This window comes from Oculina patagonica, chromosome 11 (assembly GCF_052425735.1).
Source record: "Oculina patagonica isolate OP01 chromosome 11, crgOcupat, whole genome shotgun sequence".
Classification (NCBI taxonomy): Eukaryota; Metazoa; Cnidaria; class Anthozoa; order Scleractinia; family Oculinidae; genus Oculina; species Oculina patagonica.
In genome coordinates, this window is record NC_135768.1 from 3,022,544 (window position 1) to 3,041,565 (window position 19,022).

Genomic DNA, 19,022 nt, shown 5'->3' on the forward strand with positions numbered 1-19,022 from the left:
GAAAATTTGAATTAAACCACTAAAGGAGACCAATTGGGGCGTGTCTCAAGATTTTATTTTGACCCCTAAAAGAAAAACCATTTTCTATTCCTGATTGGTCTCTAGAGGCCACCAACACAGTATGACCAACCCTCCAAGTTTATTTTTTCCTCAGTGGCCATTTGACCACCAACAGATCAAATTTGGTCACCAGTGGAAAATTTTAGTTGCTAAATTAAACCCACACTTTCAATCCTTCCTCTCAATTTAAGTCACCAGGTGGATGACTTCGGTTTCAATGTAGTTGCCAGCTCCAAAATTTTAGTTGCCATGGCAACTAAAATGATTTTAACTTGGAGGGTTGATGACAGCTAACATTTTTTATTCCTTAACATGCAACCCTAGAAAACAAGACTATGAGGGCTAAAAATGTTACCATTCTGTACTGAAAACTCTAAGTCAGAGACCCCTTTTATAAGGGGGTACCCCTGGGGTGTATTACTTCTTTCCTTGGGTGGGGTGTATGCCCACTGCAAGTTTTGCCCCAGCATTCTGTCAGGTTACGCTTTGGCTAACAGTTCATCAGAACTCATTTATTTACCTGGGCCAAGAGAGGCACTGTGAAAGTTAAGTGTCTTGCCCGATTAAAAGAGGGCAGATGCAAGATAACAGCTTGTGTGAAATTTGTTTCTTACCATCATCATTCATTGCAGTCTTATTCAGCAGCTGCATCGTAGACTCTTGTCTGTGACAAAGCGTCACATATCCACTAAGATATTCCCCTGGAAATAAGTACAATATTTTGTTATATAGCTGGCTCGGCAAGCAGGCAAGATGAGGTAAACCCTGCGTTGTGATTCGCTACCTGAGCAGGCAAGATGTGTCTATCTTGTCCCCTCAGGGTTGCCTGAAAATTTCTATTTGTTGTCCTTGTTGCCGCCAGCTCTCATACTGAAATTTTGCACGAAGAAAAATATTTTCATTGTTTTAACTTGTCATTCAGTTAAATCAATTCTCATTAATTTTATTGTTCTATCCAATTTGGACAAAGAAGTTTGCGTCGTTACTCGACTTCATCTCAGTCCATAAACACACACCAGTAAACCTTGTCCAATATCCCGCCATCTTGACCTCAAATTGGTCAATTAGCTATGTGTAAAGACAGTAACAACACATGTCTATTCTCATATGTAGTCATTATTTAGATTGCCATGTCTCTTGCAGGCTGAGTCAAATACAATCAAACCTTTTTTAAGTGGCCATCCTTGGGACCAAATAGGTGTCTGCTTATCGGAGGTTAAAAAAAAATTATGGAGTCTCCATGAAGTGTCTCATTTTTATGGCAAGTTTACCATAATTGGATTGGTCAATTTACATGCCAAAAAAGAACTCATCTATAATATATCCCCAGTATGGACTTCAATCTTGGTTAATAACATTTATACATAGACTACAAATCAGCACCAACCTAACAGACACTGGGGATTGTCATTCATCCTGGCTCTCACACACCACTGCGGGGCATGGCAAGGATCTAGGTCACTGCAGAAAAAAAAGGAGAGGTACTCAGATTTTATTTCTTATATTGGAGAAGAGTTGAGACATGTTAACAATATCCAGGGAAGGAAAAAGTCTCTTTGAAAATTTAAACAAAGCACTTACGAGTAAACAGAATTGTCGACAATGACTTCTTCCGATAGGCAGGGCCATGTTGTTGACAGGTGAAGCTCCCTGACAAAAAATTTCATAAAAAATATGTGATCAGTAAGCAAAAAAGACATACAATGGAGAAAAAACAATTTCCTATCTGTTGAGGACCATGGTAAGGTAGAGTCAAGTCCATAATCAGGCCTAGTGGTCCATATGGTCAAGGCTTAACTATAGGATGCTAGTTTATCACAGGGTCATCCCAAGCATTTATTTGCCAGTACCAATTTTACATTTGAGTGGTGAGAAAAATAAATTAAAAAATATAATTCACTTTATTTAACTGTCAATGTATTTAGCACTGCTAAATTGCTAGCTGAGGACACCTTAAATAGATAAAAAAGTATTATAAATTGTACATAAACTTGTTAAAAATTTCAACTTGCAGAAGGCTGACCAGTTGGCTATTTACAAAGCGTGCAGGAGTTTAATTCGGGACGACCAAACACAAATCCATCTAGTAGCAGGGGGTGGATTTGAACCTGGGACCTCTGAATTACAAGTCCAGCACCCTAACCACTAGGCCATGCTGTGTCCTCCAAAGCCAACCCTCCAAGTTAAGACCATTTTAGTCGCCATGGCGACTAAAATTTTGGAGCTGGTGACTAAAATTGAGAAGAATGATTGAAAGTGTGAGCTTAATTTAGCGACTAAAATTTTCACTGGCGACCAAACTTGAGCAGTCGGTGGCCAAATGGCCACCAAGGAAAAAAATAAACTTGGAGGGTTGAAGGCATTGTGTAAGTAAAGTGTCTTGCCCACAATACACGGCAGTGACTCTGGAATGCTAGATTTGGAGTCCATTAAAATAACTATTCAAGGCCACCGCACTTTCCATTTGCTCAGGATCACAAAAAAAAATTAATATAAAAAATAACAGAAAATCTTGTTAATGAAATCAATACCTTATTGGATCTTGACATGCACCAAAAGGCAAAGTTCCCAGGTTGTTTACTCCGACTTTACATTCTAAACATGAGGACGGATCAGGCGGTTCTTGTGGCCATGCATAATCTGTCCACTCATCCAGGACGTAAGTAAACCGAACAGTCAATGTGACAGGAGGCATGGGAGATATTGGACAAGCCTGCAAGAAAAGCAATCCAATTTAAACATTCCAATAGGTAAACCTTGAGCCAAGCGGCCTAAACTTTCAGAACTTATCCCAGTTTTTGGTAGCATTAAAGTGCCTATGAAGTAAAAAATAATTGCTGTTTATTTTAAAGGCTTTTCAAAGTAAAGAAGAATGGCGTTTTCCTTTTTGCAATATCTTTTTTCGTTTTAGAGATATTTACGTTTTTATATTATGCAAATGAGCAAAGTGATGACGTCATTAATTGTTCCACAAAAAGGTGAAGCATTGAATCAAGAATATCTCTTGGAATATTTGAGCTGAGTTCTTCAAACTTGGCACGATTCATGTACACCACAAAAGACACAAAATGACACCTGTCGTGTCGTTGCCATGGCAACAGTTTTGCTGCAAATACCTATTTTAATTAATACTGATATCCCCAGTTTTTGCTTAATCAAAGATGATCCACACCCAACAAGCTAATGAGGAGAGTTAGGGTAATAGGGCATTATGTGTGTTCCAAGCTGGACCCTTTGTCCCACTTTAAAGAGTTGGAAATTGAGATATTTGGTTTATGTCAGAAAGAGCCTGGAACCAAGAGTGTTGCCATGGTTACGTCATAGTATGAGCCATCTTGCACCTTTAACGAAGGTCACTACTGATGCCAAGTTTCAGAAATATCACCTTTATATTTTTAGAGATATCCTTGATTTTGTGATCTATCTTTTAGTGGAACAATTTATGACGTCATCACTTTCCTCATTTGCATAACACAAAAACGCGAATATCTCCTAAACGAAAGAAGATATTTCAAAACGGTAAATGCCGTTCTTCTTTATTTGTAAAAGTCTTTCAAATGAGCATTAATTAATTTTTACTTCATAGGCACTTTAGGAGGCTATGAATATTTCTACTTCCCCCTGGAAGCGATGCTAGTCCATTGCAGGGTTACTCCCCCCAGCACTATTTCACCAGTACCCATTTATACACCTGGGTGGAGAGAGGCACTATGAGAGTAAGGTGTCTTGCTTAAGAATACAACACAGTGACCCTGGCCAGGGCTTGAACCCAGATGGTTCGATCCAGAGTCTGGCGCACTAACCATGAGGCCACCACACCTCTCACAAGAATCCCAGTAGAAAGCATTAAATCTGGCATCTTTTATCCAAGCAAAACCAAAGCTTTCATGAATTATTCAGACACTAAAGCTGAGTTCTAGCATTCTTTTGTTTACTGATAATAAGTACCAATGCCTGCATGTCCTGAAATAATTAATTCAAAATGGCCACTTAATCCAGGCTCCAACAGACCACCACATTTCCCACAAAAACATCTGTCTAGTAACAAATTTGAATAATAATTATAATAGAATAAAAACCATTATAATAACAAATTATAATGGCTTCATACCTTGGTGTTGTACCATATTTATTTGATTAAGTGCCAACCTTGAATAAGAGCCCGCCCCTGAAGGTAGCAAAAGCTAATAAGTGCCCAAGTCTCAAATACCTCATTGTTACTTATTTTCGCGCGTACTTAATTTCGCGAAATGGAACAGGAATATTTCGCGAGACTTAATTTTCGCGATTTGGCCAAAAATACGTAATTAGCATAAACAATACAATAGAAATCGGTTAGAATTAATTTTCGCGGGTCTTTAATTTCGGGATTTTTTGAAAATCGCGAAAATTAAGTCCCGCGAAAATAAGTAACAATAAGGTAACCAATCCCCCCGCCCCCACCACACCGAGTCAAAGACAGAGCTTTCTTAGTATTTTACAGAAAATTTCAATGAACATTTTAAATTCTGCTTTGGTACATCTTCACGTTTTGTCATTATTTATTGTTTTGTTGGGTGGAAATTATATTATAATAAGCACCCAGCCTTGAATTAGTGCCCACCTCGAAAAAGCACCCACTCTCAGGGTCCAAAAAATAATTTAATAAGTGCCCAGGGCACTTTATCGAATAAAATATGGTAATACCAAATTCTCAAAACTAAATTTAAAGAAATGTATGGTAGTCAGTGAGGAGAATTTAAATTTTGATCCAGAGTCTGAAGAGTCAAACTAATGGCCCACCAATGTTTTTAAGCTCAACCTACCAACTTGTCCTTAAAGATTTCAAGAAGTCCAGCTAAATGTCTGTATTGAGTAGGAACATGACGCAGGTGAGAAATCTCAAATACTGTGCGATATCCACCTCCAATACAGAGACCAAAATAAATTTTTCTCCATCGCTGAAGAACATGGGCAAACATGGGAATTGTGCTGCAATGCCAAAAAATCCTCAGTTGATGAATGATGCATGTATAATACTAATTGATTACAAACATACATGTAAAGGACCAATAATAACTATAATACATCAATTACCAACAAGGTGACAATTGAAAGGGTGGAGAGAGAGGCGGTAATGGAGAGAGGTAGGGAGGGTGGGAGGGATAAAGGGAAGCACACTTGAAAATTAGAAGGATGGACAGACGGACTGACGGATGGACAGACAGACAGACAGACAGACAGACAGATGGATTAATGGATTAGGAATGAAGGAATTATCAATAATTATTAGTTATCAATTATCAAGGAAGAAAGGAAAGCTGGAAGAAAGAGGACAAGTGAGGAAGGGAGTAACTAAAGGTAAACATGCAGAGAGGAATAAAAACAATTTGGTCAATAATAGCTACCGGTAATTGTTTACTGATTAAAAACACTATTAGTGGTGAATCTTTTTTAAACCACTGGACAGGGGATAAAAACTTAAGGTGGCTCGTACCAGTTTTCAGGTTTTTGACTGTGCGACGTTTGGAAGAAAATGGCCAAAAAAATAATTAAAGATCGTAATAAAATTTTTGTATAAATAAATTACCCATTGCGTTGTTGATCCAAAATACCAATAATTACGTCATCAGTGGTTACCATGGCAACGGTAGGCAATGATTTTTTGGACCCTTTTTCAGCTTCCAGTGCTTATATCTTGAAAACTAACTCGATGACCCCCATTTTTTTTCTCGTGAAAACTTTAAGCATATGAAAAAGAAACTGTATAATTATTTTAAAAAAATTCTACGAAGCGGAGTTTTTGCAAATGCAAAAAAGAGCAATTTGTAAGTAATTAAAAATTCCTTTCGTAGAATTTTTTTAGATTTTTACTCGCGTTTCCTTTACATAAAAGGAAAATATTAGGGCAATAAAAAATAGGGGTCATCGGGTTAGTTTTCTTGCTAAAGCCTTCGTGAACTCAATAATTCCCACGCGCGTTTCCGCGCACTTTAAATTTTTGATTTTAAAAGTTTGGTATTTACTCATGCTCAGTTCTGACTACCGCTGATCTTTGCGGGCACATACGCGCGCAACACGCGTGGACTTCCCCTCGCTTTGTCTGCGAAACTTTTCGGCTCAGGATTTCATGGGATTTAGCCAGTTTCAGTTAGCGCCAGTTGTGCCTCTTAGGTCTTACTTTTTAGTATTTCTTTGTCTGAATAATCATGTGTTTGAAAGCGAACTGAAATAAGCTGAAACGAAAAAAGTGGAATTGAGTCACGATCTCCGACAAGATCGGTCAGATCGATCGTAGCACATGCGAATTTGCTTTTGTAACTCGAGCAGTGGGATCCGAAAACATTTTGACTGTCGAACATTAAGTTGACTTAAAATGTTCTTGTTGAAAAAACTTCAGTTAAACGCGGAATTTTTTCTTTAAATGAAGAAAAGCAACCTCGCACTCGGCCGCCATGTTTGTTTTCCTTTTCATATCTCGCGCGTGACTCGTGGGTATGAAGCGTGACGCGCGCGCTAGTCACCAGACTTCCCACGCAAGAAAAACCGGTACGAGCCACCTTAAGAGCAAAAGAGAGAGAGGTTGAGGGCTTGATTTAGGTTCTGTTTGTGATCTGATTACTATTCAATATAGAAAAGAGCAGTTCTCAATTGAGTATCGTAAAACCAAAAGCAAAGTAATTACTCTGGCCAATCACAAAGGACACAAACAATCCAGTGAGCCAATCAAAACTCGATGCAAATACATGTTGCAGGCACGAAGCCCAGGAAAATGTGCGTGCGCAAGTCACGATTAGTTTTGGATTTAGTTGTGATTGGTTAAGAAAGTGGCACGTGATTTTTAAATTAGTAATGCAAAACCAAAGCAAATGCAAATTATTTTTGATACTCAAGTGAAAAACACTCTAGACTACTTTAAAAAGTGATCTTTGCACTAAATAATAATGCATTGAATTTTTGTACCATTTAGAGTTAGTGGCAGCAATCCCAATGGAACTAAGAAGGAGATGGCACTTTGATTCACTGTCGACTGCTTCAGTATCCTCTGCTGGATGGATCACAATAAATTCCTTTAAACCATACCTGTTTAAAAATAACATTGCCAGCTTAACTTCAGTCTTAATGATATTAAAGGAAAGTGTAGACTGCTAGCAGTCTCTTTTTCTGCACTGAAAACATTTTGGTCATCAGGATGATTGCAGGGTTTTCAAAAAAAGCCAGGGACTGGCGGAGTTTCATCAGCTACTTGATTATATTTTGCCAGTTACTCTGCTCATAGTGACCAGCTCGCAACAAAAAAGCTTCAGGTGTCACAGCTGCCTACTCTTCCAGTTGCTGACGCTTTCTTCAAAATATTCTGAAACCCCTGTTGATTGTAGAGATGCCATCATGGATTATTTGGTGAGCGAAACCTGGGGAGGGCAAAACTGATCTGGGTACTGGGACTGGGGCGGGAGGGGGGGGCACAGGACAATGTTAATAAATGGAAGCCAGCCCAAGCATCAGCACTCACCGGCTTTCTCTTATACTCAGAGTTGTTTTCTTCTCTTTCCAAGTTCCCTGTTAGGGACATTTTGTTGTCCCTCACCCCTCTCTACCCCCCATCGAGAGGGTCACCTGATCTTGGAAACCATGTGCTCTTCGCAGTTTGTGTGTGTGAAAGTTTGATTATTTGATCGCTTTTTTTGCTTATTTGCCATTGATGTTGGATATGAAGCTGAAAGATGCCCAAAAAACATACGCAAGTCTCCGTTTTAAGCGCTTATTAATTTTGTATTGCTTCCATTTGTAATTTGGTTTTCTTTAGGTTTGAGTCGCAAGCTTTGTATTTTGTAATTTTGAGCTGTACCGACCTTGACGACTCTGTTGGCAACTCTACCAACGTGCATGTAACAGCTTAAACATCTTTGTCTTGTAGTTTTAATTAACATCTCCTCACTAAATAATCCAACATGGCCCCACAATCACTGGTCACTCTGGTCATAGCAATTGGCTCGTGACAAACAAGCCCGGTCTTGTCACAACCACCTTCTCTTCCAGTTGCTAACGCCTATTTCAAAACATTTTGAAACCTGTACTGTGTAGAGCGTATTTTAACTCACCATCTACTAAGGCAGTGTGTTCTGGGTGGAAAATCAAACTCCATGTCAAACATTTCCATCATTGCATCAGGCATGCCATCCTCTAAATCTGACAAAATCAGATAATGTCAACACTCTAATTAACAACCCTTTTACAGGTCATCAAATTATTAAGTTTTGAATCACCCCATTGCCATTTGATAGGTAATTTTTTAGGAAGTAACAGCAGGCAAGAAATAATCTTGAGATAAATAAACACCGTTTTAAGTTTAAAATACGGGTACATTGTGTTTCGGATGACCTGCATCCATCTTCAGTTTTGATAATTTGCAGTAAGTGTGGTCAAAGTGCCGGCTGCTATTTTGAGCCCTGGAGAGGCACTTTCATTGAGAGTTAAGTGTCTTTTCCAGGAACACAGCACAGTGACTCTGGCCAGGGCCTTTTGTTTCAGATTATGACTCATAACAAATATGAAACAATGAAAAATAAATGTTAAACTGGTTTAAAAAAAATTTAAACCAAAGATAAATATAAACCACAATATAATAAATTATACACAATCTAGCTGTTCCCAATAATATTAAATCTTTTAATTTACACACCTTCTGTTTGTTTAGAAGTATTCCTTGTAGGTTTCTTTTTTGACCTCAGATGATGGTATGCCACAACAAATTTAAAATTACCAAAGGCTATTCTATCTGAAATCACTCCCCAAGTTCCCTCTCTTTGCTACAATATGAAAGAAAATAGAAAAAAATTGTTACTCAATACAAAAAAAGCCTTGTCATCTTACAAATTGGTAGGGGCAGTAGACCAATGGTTAGTGCACTGCACTGAACTTCAGATTGAGCCCTAGCCCTGGAGAGTCATTGCATTGCGTTCTTGGGCAAGATGCACCTTACTCTCACAGTGCGTGGACTGCACAATTCAGAGTCTAGCCCACTAAAACTGCTAGGCCACAGCTTCTCCCAGCCATTTCTGTAGGCACTATTTCAAGGAATCATGGTAGTTGGAGAGGAGTCGATTTGTTTTTTATGTTTTGGGAAACTGTCGCTAGACCGTCGGTGACCTGTCGGTAGTCTGTTGTTGTCTGTCAGTAACCTGCTGGCCGACAGTTGACCGACAGCGGGTTACAGGGAGCTGTTCTTTGTAAAAAACACAATTACCCAATAACTTAAAAAATAAGTCAATAGAAAGCTAAATAATCATATTTAAGAAGTATGTATTAAATTCTTTCCTACTTACTTCAGCATTATCCTTTTTGTTAGGAATGGGATTCAGTTTGCTCTTTTCCAAATTCCCAAATATTCCTTTTCCCTGTTAGAGAAAAGTAGTCAATGATTCAGTCTCATGGTCTATATTATTAAGGGTCAGAGTGACATGACATGGAGCTGCTAACAGTTCAATCTCAAAAACTCAAACCTTCAAGGGGGTTTGAATTATCAGATTCAACTGTAGATATCCCAATTTTCATGACATGAAGTGCGAGCTGAGAGGTCGAGTGGTCTGGGCTCATGCCCTGCAAGGGTCACTGCATTGTTATTGGGCAAGACACTTCAACTAACAATGCATTTTCTGTTTACATAAATAATTTAATAATAATAAAAATAGTAATAATAATTATAATAATAATAATAATACACAAACAGGTAAACACAAACGATATTATTTCCCGACGTTTCGGCAACATCATGACGCCATTATCAAGGGTAAATTGAGAAAAATTAATAAATGTGAGGTTCAAAGAGATAAACATTTGCATAATGGTGGTGGCTATACAAATACTTTAGCACGGATTGAATCCGTTTGCACGTTCAGACTCGGTGTTAATTGCTTGATGTAAAGCATCTCGTTGACAAGACAGTCAAATTTGTTCTTGCATTTCTTTAGTACTTTGAAACAACTGAGGAGGTCCTCAGGGACAGCACCCACGTTTTTTTATCATTACCCTTTATCATTACCCTTGATAATGGCGTCATGATGTCGCCAAAACGTCGGGAAATAATATCGTTTGTGTTTACCTGTTTGTGTATAACTAAATCACTGTTAATACGAATAATAATAATAATAATAAAAATAATAATTTAATACTTATATTGTGCAAATTAACATGTGAATATGATTAAATGTGCATCACATTTATATACTATATAACCAATAAAGGAATATAACATTAGAAACAAATAGAGTAAACTGCTATACTTTTGAGGAAGTTGACTTTCTGTGTGTGCCATCTAACTTCCACTCAATAAGAAGGTGCTCTAGTCTTGCAGCAAACCTGAAAAATTATGTGAAGCAGGCGTTTTATTAAGTTTTGAAGTACGAAGGCATCGAAGGGAAATTAGGTAGACAGAAAAGAACACAATGAAGCAAACTTCTAGATGTTATTAGGGCGATCAGTGTTTGACATAATAAAAATTTTGGTTTGTATCTGAACTAAAAATGTTGGTAAAAGAGTATAAAACTGAATTTTCGGTAACTCTCTGCTACCTTCATCAGAGCCCCGCCACAAGTCAGATCAAGGGAATTGTGTACAAAGTCAAATGCATAACATGTGATTTTGCCTATGTGGGAGAAGGCAAAAGATCATGGAATTTGCGCGGCACAAGATCTAATAATGAAAGTGCAAAAAGATTTCACGCGGAAACAACAGACCATGACATTCATCCGGATTATGTAGAAATTTTAAAAAGAAATGTCAACAATAGGAAATAACGCCTATTCCTAGAAGCGCTGCATTCTATCCAGGACATTACTGTGTGAATGAGCATGTGCATTTCCTACAAGTTTATTTTACATTGGGAACATCCCTAGAGACTGGTGGCGTATAAAAACTTATTATGCAAAAACTGAACCAATTTTAACTCTGATAAAGGTAGCAGAGAGTTACCGAAAATTCAGTTTTATACGTTTTTACCAACATTTTTAGATCAGATACAAACCAAAATTTTTATTATGAAGCAAACTTTCTTAAGGTCATTACCCCAAAATAAAACTGAACATAGATTTTTAACCAAACTCCACCTACTGGTTTATTTCTCTAAGGGAATTCAAACTTAAATTTTGAAATAAAAAAGGGGGGTCACCACATTGGTTTAGGAGCAGGAAGACCCTATATATTCCATACAATTCCTCTATAATTTCTCTGCGAGTACTTGCAAAGTACACTTTTTTAGCGATTTTTTTTTTTCCAAACATAGGAATTGATGTTTTATTTTATTTCACCATACTTGTTTACCAGAAAGAGACAATTTACTTCACTCGCAGTCTAAGCCGCATAGAAAAAAAACCCCCATTTTGTTTATGTGCGCGCGCTAATAACGGGTAAAATTCTATGCAGTAAGGATGTGCAATGCAATGCAATGCAGGGTAATGACCTTAAGTTACAGGTACTGACTGTTGAGTATCCTGGTACTGGTACATGGGTCCCGCTTTCTAATGAGAACCCTGGTGAAGATGTTAAACAGTAAAAAGTGGTAGACCCAGAACTGTTCAAAGCGAGGAGATGGGGAGAGGGGGAGGAGGGAGAGGGAGAGGGGGAGGGGGGAGAGGTTAGGGGAGAGGGGTAGGGGAGAGGGGGAGAGGGGGAGGGGGAGGGGGAGAGTGGGATGGAGGAGGGAGAGGCGGAGGGGGATCATAGATCATTCTTCCTCGAAAAGTGGGTGGGGGTGGTAGGCCCTATCTTATTTCAACAGGGAGAAGAGCAGCCACCTAAGACCCTTACATTTATCACCAAGTAAATAAATAACAGTCTCAAGGTCTCAATAATTTCTTTTGTGAGGCTACGAAAGTCTCAAACTTGCAGAAGAAAATGTAATAGCCTTGCCATCTCCTAAGTCAAAAATTTTCCATTTGTAATCCTTCATATGCAATACAAAACTGAGGAACTCAATCAAAAATTAATAATTTTGGCTGTAAGAGTTAAATTCTACAGAATATTTTTAAGACTGTGTTAACTACTGATCCATACCAAGGAAATTATGTTTAACAGTTCTGAAAAGCCAGTGCATATGTGTTTTCTGGAATTTAACATTGATCACATACAATTTTGTATTTAATTACTTGGAGATCTAGTTTCCTTGCACTAACTTCGGTTCGATGCAAGGCCCTCTTTTTCAATTCTATCAATTTAAGTTATAAAAATTATTTTAAGCTAATAGCAAGTAATGGGCTAAAAAATCCCTTAGAATTGAAAACCAGTAAATCACTGGTAAAGCACGCCAGATTGTTAGGTACCCAACGTTATATTTAATATTTTATCTTGGCTTAAATAATTTTGGTAAGCTTTATAATCAATTATGTGTCTACCTTTCCCATTCAGACGAAGTTGTAAAGTCTGTTATTTCGAATACTTCGTCCTCCTAAATTTTACAAGAAAAAAATAAAACAAGTATACGTTAATACTTCCCTTATTGTACTCATTAAAAAACGCTTAAAATGGTTATTTTCTAAAAGCTCACTTGATCTGCCTCGTCCGCCATTTTGGTTTTATGTTCTGAGCATGCGCTGTCCCGACGAAAAGATGCAAGCAATGCAAATACATTTTTCTCTTCTTTACTTTTTCTCCTTATTATATCAATAGATTTTCTGATTTTCCACATCAAAGCGTCAAGCCTTTTTCTACTATAAACAGAAGATAAATAATAAAAAAAAATAATTGAATAAAAATCACCAAAAAAATCGAAGTTCTAAAACTTCATTGTGACGTCATCAAACTTGTTCCCAGACCTCAGAGAGTCACTCGTAGAGCGTCCTCTATCGAATCTGTACGTAAACACACGATGCTTTACTCGGATTTATAGCAAGAAAAAATAGATTAATGCCTGTTATTCCCGAGAAATGGGTTATAGGTTTGCATGAAAGGCATGGACGAAACATAACACTCACCAATGGCAATCAGAGGGCTATGAGAGAAGGAGACACATACGATCATGGAATGGTTTTTAGCGACAGACCTTTGCACATCGGCGAGGTTTTTCAACTTAAAATCGAAGAATTAGAGTCGAAATGGGCAGGATCTTTGGTATGTGAGAATTTAGTAGAACGTTTTAACATATTTACTACTTTAATTTATTAAATTATCTTTATTACAAACCAACTGAAATTTATTCAAGTTTGCAAGTTCCATTCAAATAAGAACGTCTAAGCAATGCAACTCAGTAATTTCGATTTAATTGACAAATTTAATTTGCTTGATACATTGATTACACAGATGCAAAAACAAATGCAGCTTATTGAAAATAGTTTTATTTTCTTTGATATTTTGTTCACTGCAACCAAGACTAATTTACTACCGGTACTTTCAGCTGTATTTCACCATGTTTTGTTAAATTTGCATCAGTTATCAACCTAATTTAATTAAATAAACGTCCATTACAGGTAAACAAAGGATTTTTTAAAAACTGTTTATTTACCCACCTTGATCTGCAAAGAAATCAGCAATAATCCACTGATGACAGTTTGACCGAAGTTAATCAGGGGGGGGGGGGGGGTAGGAGGAGTGGTACACTTTGAAGGTTAGTATGTGAAGGTTTTCAGAAGTGTGCCTACCCTGGGTACCAGAGTGTTTTTTTTTTTTTGCAGAAAAGACACAATTTGTGAACGACAAAGCCGCGATCATGGCAAGCGAAAAATCCCTCTTGTCACAGTGGTTGAGAACCTCACTTCCATGCTATTTCGAAAAGTAATAGTTCGCCAAACCGGTTTTGTGCGGGGTCTGTTTGCATAAAATTTGTAATTTGACATATCACTACAAGTGTACCGATATGCGAATTCTCGAGCTGCGGATTAGTGAATTCATAGCCTCATGATCCAGAACTCCGGTGAAAGACGGTATCTATTCTGAAAATATTATCAATAGTTTTTGTAGAGTATGCTATTTAAATTTGTAAATTCTGGATCTGGAAAGTTCAATTTCCTTGGTGTTTGTGCGAAAGAGCAACACACAGACGTGAGGGTCCCGTTAGGATTTCCTACCGGGATTTCCTGTTAACAAGCAGATCGCTGTGTTATTTTTGTACGTGAAATGTCAAAGAAATACGGACATTAAAATTCTAAATCACTTTGAGGGTCTGAGTTTTTTCATAACAAAAAGCTAATGGAACCTAAGCAGACACTAAAGTGCCAAAGGAACTGAACGAGCGTTGAAATATTCGGCGGAAAAGATTAAAAGGTGTCATAGTTGCTGACTCCTCCCGCAGTGAAGTTTTCTTCTTGCGTTCGGCCAAAATCGCTATCAATGCAAAGCTACCATCTTACGTCTTTAATATGTGAATCAACCAGCTACTAAGATTTAAGCATTAAGCGTACTCTGCTGCACCCCGAAAGGTTCTCTTTAAGTCGGTGCCTACAGTCTTTGTTTACAGTTTCTTCAAGTACAAAAAAACGGTTCTTGCCACTCCTGAGGTGCATTGCATTGGTTCATTCAATGAGAGTAAGAGTTAGATCATTATCACTGGGAAAGGACTGGCACTAAGTAAGGAAACCAATCAGCGATTGAGTTCAAATTCTGTACTAATGGAAGTGAGGTTCTCAACCACCGTGACCAGAGGGTTTTTTTTTTTTTTCGCTCGTTTGATCGTGGCTTTGCCACTTTATTAGCGATCGCGGCTTTGCCGCTCTTTACCGCAGCTTAAACAAAAAAAAAACCTCTGGCACCCAGAGTAAAGTGTGCCACACACTACCTCCCAAATTTTCTGAGAGTAAACCCTGGAAGTTAATTAATAAATTGGTAAATAAATCACACCCAAAATGTCAAGCCCATGTTGACCCTTTTAGTCCGGCGGCTTAGCTCGAAATTTTAGTTGAATTGTGCACTTTTTGATACAAGCATAAAACTTGGCACAATGAAAGTGGTCACCAACAGAAATTTTTTTCAAATATAGTGCCAAGCCCGAAAAACACCGGTTTCCATGGAAACCTTCATTTATTAACCCTATTCAGACCAGGCTTTTTTGGATCTTTTCAGACCTCCGTAACTTCCAGAATATTTAAGCAATCACAATGAAACTTAGGGAATATATAGTATGTCCAAACGCCTATCTTTTGGTATACGTCACGTGGGAAGATGACGTCACATGACGTGACAATTACATCATAATGTCAAAACAGCCTCCATCTTGGATCCGCCATCTTGGATTTCGAATTTTTTCCAAAACGTCATAAAACCGCTCAAAATTACTGCAAAGTACTCAAAATCAATAAAACTGTGCTTAAAAACCGTAAAAGAATGAAAATAATTGCATTAAAATTATTTTTCATTAATATAAACACGAAAATTACAAAATTGGGAAAACATGCCTGTCAAAATGCCGTTGCCATGGTGACGTCAAGTTCCTGACACAACAACTTACCCTACCAAATTATTTCCAGATAAATTTTAGATAAACTCGCAAAGGTTGGTAGCGTTTGGTTGAATCTTGAAAAAGTTATAAGCGTTCAAAGTCAGCGCGGGCACTTTCCGCCCCTCCCGGTCTGGGTAGGGTTAAAATCAATAAAATTTCGTGAAATGTTTGTTTGTCCTGGTTTATAGACAAATACTATTATGCCAGGTAGTGATACCAAGTCGCACGTACAAAATTTAGAATGAAATGCTGTAATTTAGACTGTTCACAGCCCTATATTTTCCTATATATTTTTTCTTCTGTTAGCGAACGGTTCACCGATCGCGAGAGACCTGGACGCTAGCGCAAAACGAAAGACGCGAGGGAGCAGAGGGCGGGGAGCGAAAAATCTTTTCCCATGCAATATTTCCCTATTAAATTATTGGTATCAAACAGATGGTAAAAAATAACAATTGTAAGCCTAATTAAAAGCATTCATATCTGTATTTATGAATAAAAGTCAACAATAAAAGGTTTATAAAAGTACAAGAAGAAATACTTTGTGGGGAAGGGGCAGGGGGCCTCTGGGCTGAAAATTTCATTGCTGTTTACTAGCTGAAAATAGGAAATTGGCGTTGGCACTATATCAAGAATTGATTAGTATGCGAATGCTTGTAATCCTGCAAAGTTTGGTGCTTGTATCAAAAATGGCACAATTCAGGAGCTAAGCCGCCGGACTATTTTGAAGCGAGCTTATGTTTCCTGAGAGGTTGGCTAAGATGATCAACAGCAGTAAAAAACAAAACAGTTGATTGAGCGGAGTTTGCATGTTATAAAAAAAACCACCGTAACAAATAAATACCGTACTGTTAATGTCCCTGTTCCGTGATTGCTGTGTATCCTGACAGCTTGTTTGGTATGATATTAAAAACGAATATTATTGCAGCCATAAAGACAAACAATAATTAGAGAAAAGACGCACACATGTTTGGCGTAATGTGGGGGGACACATCCCTGCGGTTGGCATACCGAGTGACTTAGAGTTGTATGACCTTTTAAAGCCTCACTTATCTCCAGTGCAGCCCGCATAGGGCCTCTTATGGCTGTCTGTTAAGATTTAATTTACAGTCAACTCTCTCTAAAACGGACACTGTTGGGACCCAGTCTCCTACTGTCCATCTTAGAGAGGTGTCCATCTTATAGGGAATTAAGTTACAGTAGAATGACTGAAAAACGGCAGGGACGGGATCAACACCAAGTGTCCGTCTTATAGAGGCATCCATTAAGGAGAGTTGACTGTAATACATTTGCATCTTGAAAAAAAATTAATAGTTTGTTGAAAAAAACCTGTACTGTGGTCAATAAAAGTAATCATCAAAATAATCATAACCATCTTTTTGTTCGCCAGAATCAGGGCTCAAGACAAAATTTTTTGCTAGCTAGCCTGTTGGCTAGTGACAACATTGATTTCACTAGCCAAAACCAATTTTCTACTAGCCAGAATTCTCAAGCTAAATTAGGTTTGGGCAGAGGCACTTTACTGTCTTCATTAATTGGCTTTGTTATCATTATCTTTTGGGTCAATTTTAGGTTGTACTTTTTGCTAATTTCAGCTTGTTCACAGTCTTTGATAATTTTGTATGTGATACCAGTGTACTTGTGAGTCCTGTTCTCCTGGAGTCAATTTTGATGATGGTTTTCTTCTCATTAAATTCCTGAAATTGTTCTAGCCACTAAATTTGGCTAGTGAAAGCCCAGAACCTACTAGCCAAAAATGCATTTCTACTAGATCGTCAGTCCCAAGCCGTGAGAATGCTACAATAGTCCACATGTGAAAGCTGCTTGTGAAAAATATTATTGAAACCCCTGCTAATAATAATGATTATTTGTTTTTTTAATAAAAGTGAGTGTTTTTTACTTTTGCAGCGATTTGGCGTTACCACAAGCAATCCCAACTGTCATGTCACCAGAGTAGTTCGGGCAGCAACAGATTTGTTTACTCCCGAGGGCCAGGAATACTGGATGTTATCTGGCACTCGAATACACAATGGAGAAATAGAAAAAGAATATTCTTTTAGCATTCATTCACTTAAAGTTAATGACGTTTTAGGAGTTCAAGTATCAAGTAACGGGAACTTAAATTATTATGTTAATGGCATAAATCAAGGTGTTGCGATGTCTGGAATTCCTGTAAAAAAAGACATATTTGCTGTATTTGATGTTTATGGAAGGACAAAACAAGTCTCGTTGAAGTATTTTGGAGGTGAGTAGTAGTGCGTATATTTCCTTTACCAGATTAACAAAAAGAATAGGTTACAAGTTACAGTATTATTTTTTAGGTAATGTTATTTATTTTCGTTAATTAAGAGCTGTAAACTTCAAATTGGCAGGCAAAAGTCATTTATTGGTTAAATAGCGGACACATAACCAGGCTTGCTGGGACTCGAACCCTGACCTCTTTGGTGTGGTATCGCAGAGGTCAGGGTTCGAGTCCCGGCAAGCCTGATTTTTTTCAGGCTTATTTTCACAACTGCTTATGTTGTGTTCATAACTGCGAGGACCATCTCTTCATTTAAAGTAACTCGACTTTGTTTGATTTTTACAGTGGGAACTTTAGAGGAAATCTGCAAAGCTGAAATACTCAAGTGGGTGAAAGATAAAGACAAGTTAGATGAATTACCGATACCAAAGATTCTTAAAGACTTTTTAAAAGATTAACATTATAGGTACACGTTTAACTGGCCAAATAATTTATATAATTATGAATATTAAAAGCAGGGTTTGAACAAATTAGCAAACCTTATGCTTTTAATTTGTTGGGATGTACAAAGTATTTTTTCTTAGTCTTTAACAAGAACAATGCACTACAGTGCAAAATTTATCAGAAATTTGTCTTGAATAACTACACCTTTGCAATATTAATCGTTGTTTTGTTTTAGATGGTGCAGTGAGGTTTTAATACATTGCACTGAACTTGACTGTCTCTTTTTGTAGCAACAGTTTTTTTCTTTGTTTTCTCTCCCTGTAAATATATTTGCACATTTGGAAAAAACAGCAATAAAAAGTGATACATAATCTGAGATGACTTGTGTTTGATGCATGGATGTTATACTTTCAGTTGTATTTAAGTGTAAACACATCATCAAAAAATATGATCTGAGTTGGTTTTTAAACATTGCATGATTCATGATCAAACAATTGAAGTTTGGCAGATTGTAATGCCAACTTTCACACAAAAAATACAACACAGTTGGTATCATTTTTATTTATCAAATTATCAAAATGTTTGTAGCCTGCGAACAGGCTTCCAAGTGGGGCAAGGCGAAAAAAAAAATGTGAGTGAAGCGGCCGAATGTGGCCAGCGAAGTGAACCGAGAACGGGGCCATAAGGCCCGTGGCTACACTCAGCTCCCTCGCTCGCCTATTTATTTTATGCTCAGCTCCACTTGAGAGCCTTTTTTTAGGCTAAATGTTTGCCATAAATAAGTATGGGTTAAAGTTCAAGCAAGGAGTTTATCTTTGAAACATTTTGACAATGGATAAAAAAAACATTGTAGCGTTTAAATCTCCGTTATCTTCT

The 19,022-nt window shown here is 37.6% G+C and overlaps 2 protein-coding genes across 2 annotated transcripts in view; one reads left to right on the top strand and one right to left on the bottom strand.

Moving 5' to 3' along the window:
• Positions 1–12,789, bottom strand: part of LOC144631093 (rab3 GTPase-activating protein catalytic subunit-like) — a 28,824-nt gene extending 16,035 nt beyond the window's left edge. The window contains exons 1-12 of the mRNA XM_078489471.1: positions 12,581–12,789; positions 12,429–12,481; positions 10,323–10,398; positions 9,366–9,437; positions 8,723–8,849; positions 8,142–8,229; positions 7,003–7,122; positions 4,866–5,031; positions 2,592–2,773; positions 1,642–1,710; positions 1,448–1,521; positions 675–761 (exon numbers count right to left, since the gene is read on the bottom strand). Coding sequence (XP_078345597.1) covers positions 675–761; positions 1,448–1,521; positions 1,642–1,710; positions 2,592–2,773; positions 4,866–5,031; positions 7,003–7,122; positions 8,142–8,229; positions 8,723–8,849; positions 9,366–9,437; positions 10,323–10,398; positions 12,429–12,481; positions 12,581–12,721 — 1,255 coding nt within the window. The 5' untranslated portion in view covers positions 12,722–12,789. The remainder of the gene's footprint in view (positions 1–674; positions 762–1,447; positions 1,522–1,641; positions 1,711–2,591; positions 2,774–4,865; positions 5,032–7,002; positions 7,123–8,141; positions 8,230–8,722; positions 8,850–9,365; positions 9,438–10,322; positions 10,399–12,428; positions 12,482–12,580) is intronic.
• A 69-nt stretch (positions 12,790–12,858) lies between these two features.
• LOC144631128 (neuralized-like protein 4) lies at positions 12,859–18,514 on the top strand. The gene is made up of 3 exons (XM_078489517.1): positions 12,859–13,143; positions 17,369–17,705; positions 18,048–18,514. The coding sequence occupies exons 1-3, from the start codon at positions 12,940–12,942 to the stop codon at positions 18,158–18,160; spliced, it is 654 nt and encodes a 217-aa protein (XP_078345643.1). The 5' UTR covers positions 12,859–12,939; the 3' UTR covers positions 18,161–18,514.
• Positions 18,515–19,022: the final 508 nt, after the last annotated feature.

Excerpts from the sequence above, each read along its gene's own strand:
- LOC144631128 (XM_078489517.1), top strand. The coding sequence starts at position 12,940 with ATGCCTGTTATTCCCGAGAAATGGGTTATAGGTTTGCATGAAAGGCAT. Across the intron at positions 13,144-17,368 it reads CGAAATGGGCAGGATCTTTG|CGATTTGGCGTTACCACAAG; the intron begins GTATGTGAGAAT and ends TTACTTTTGCAG. Across the intron at positions 17,706-18,047 it reads CTCGTTGAAGTATTTTGGAG|TGGGAACTTTAGAGGAAATC; the intron begins GTGAGTAGTAGT and ends TGATTTTTACAG.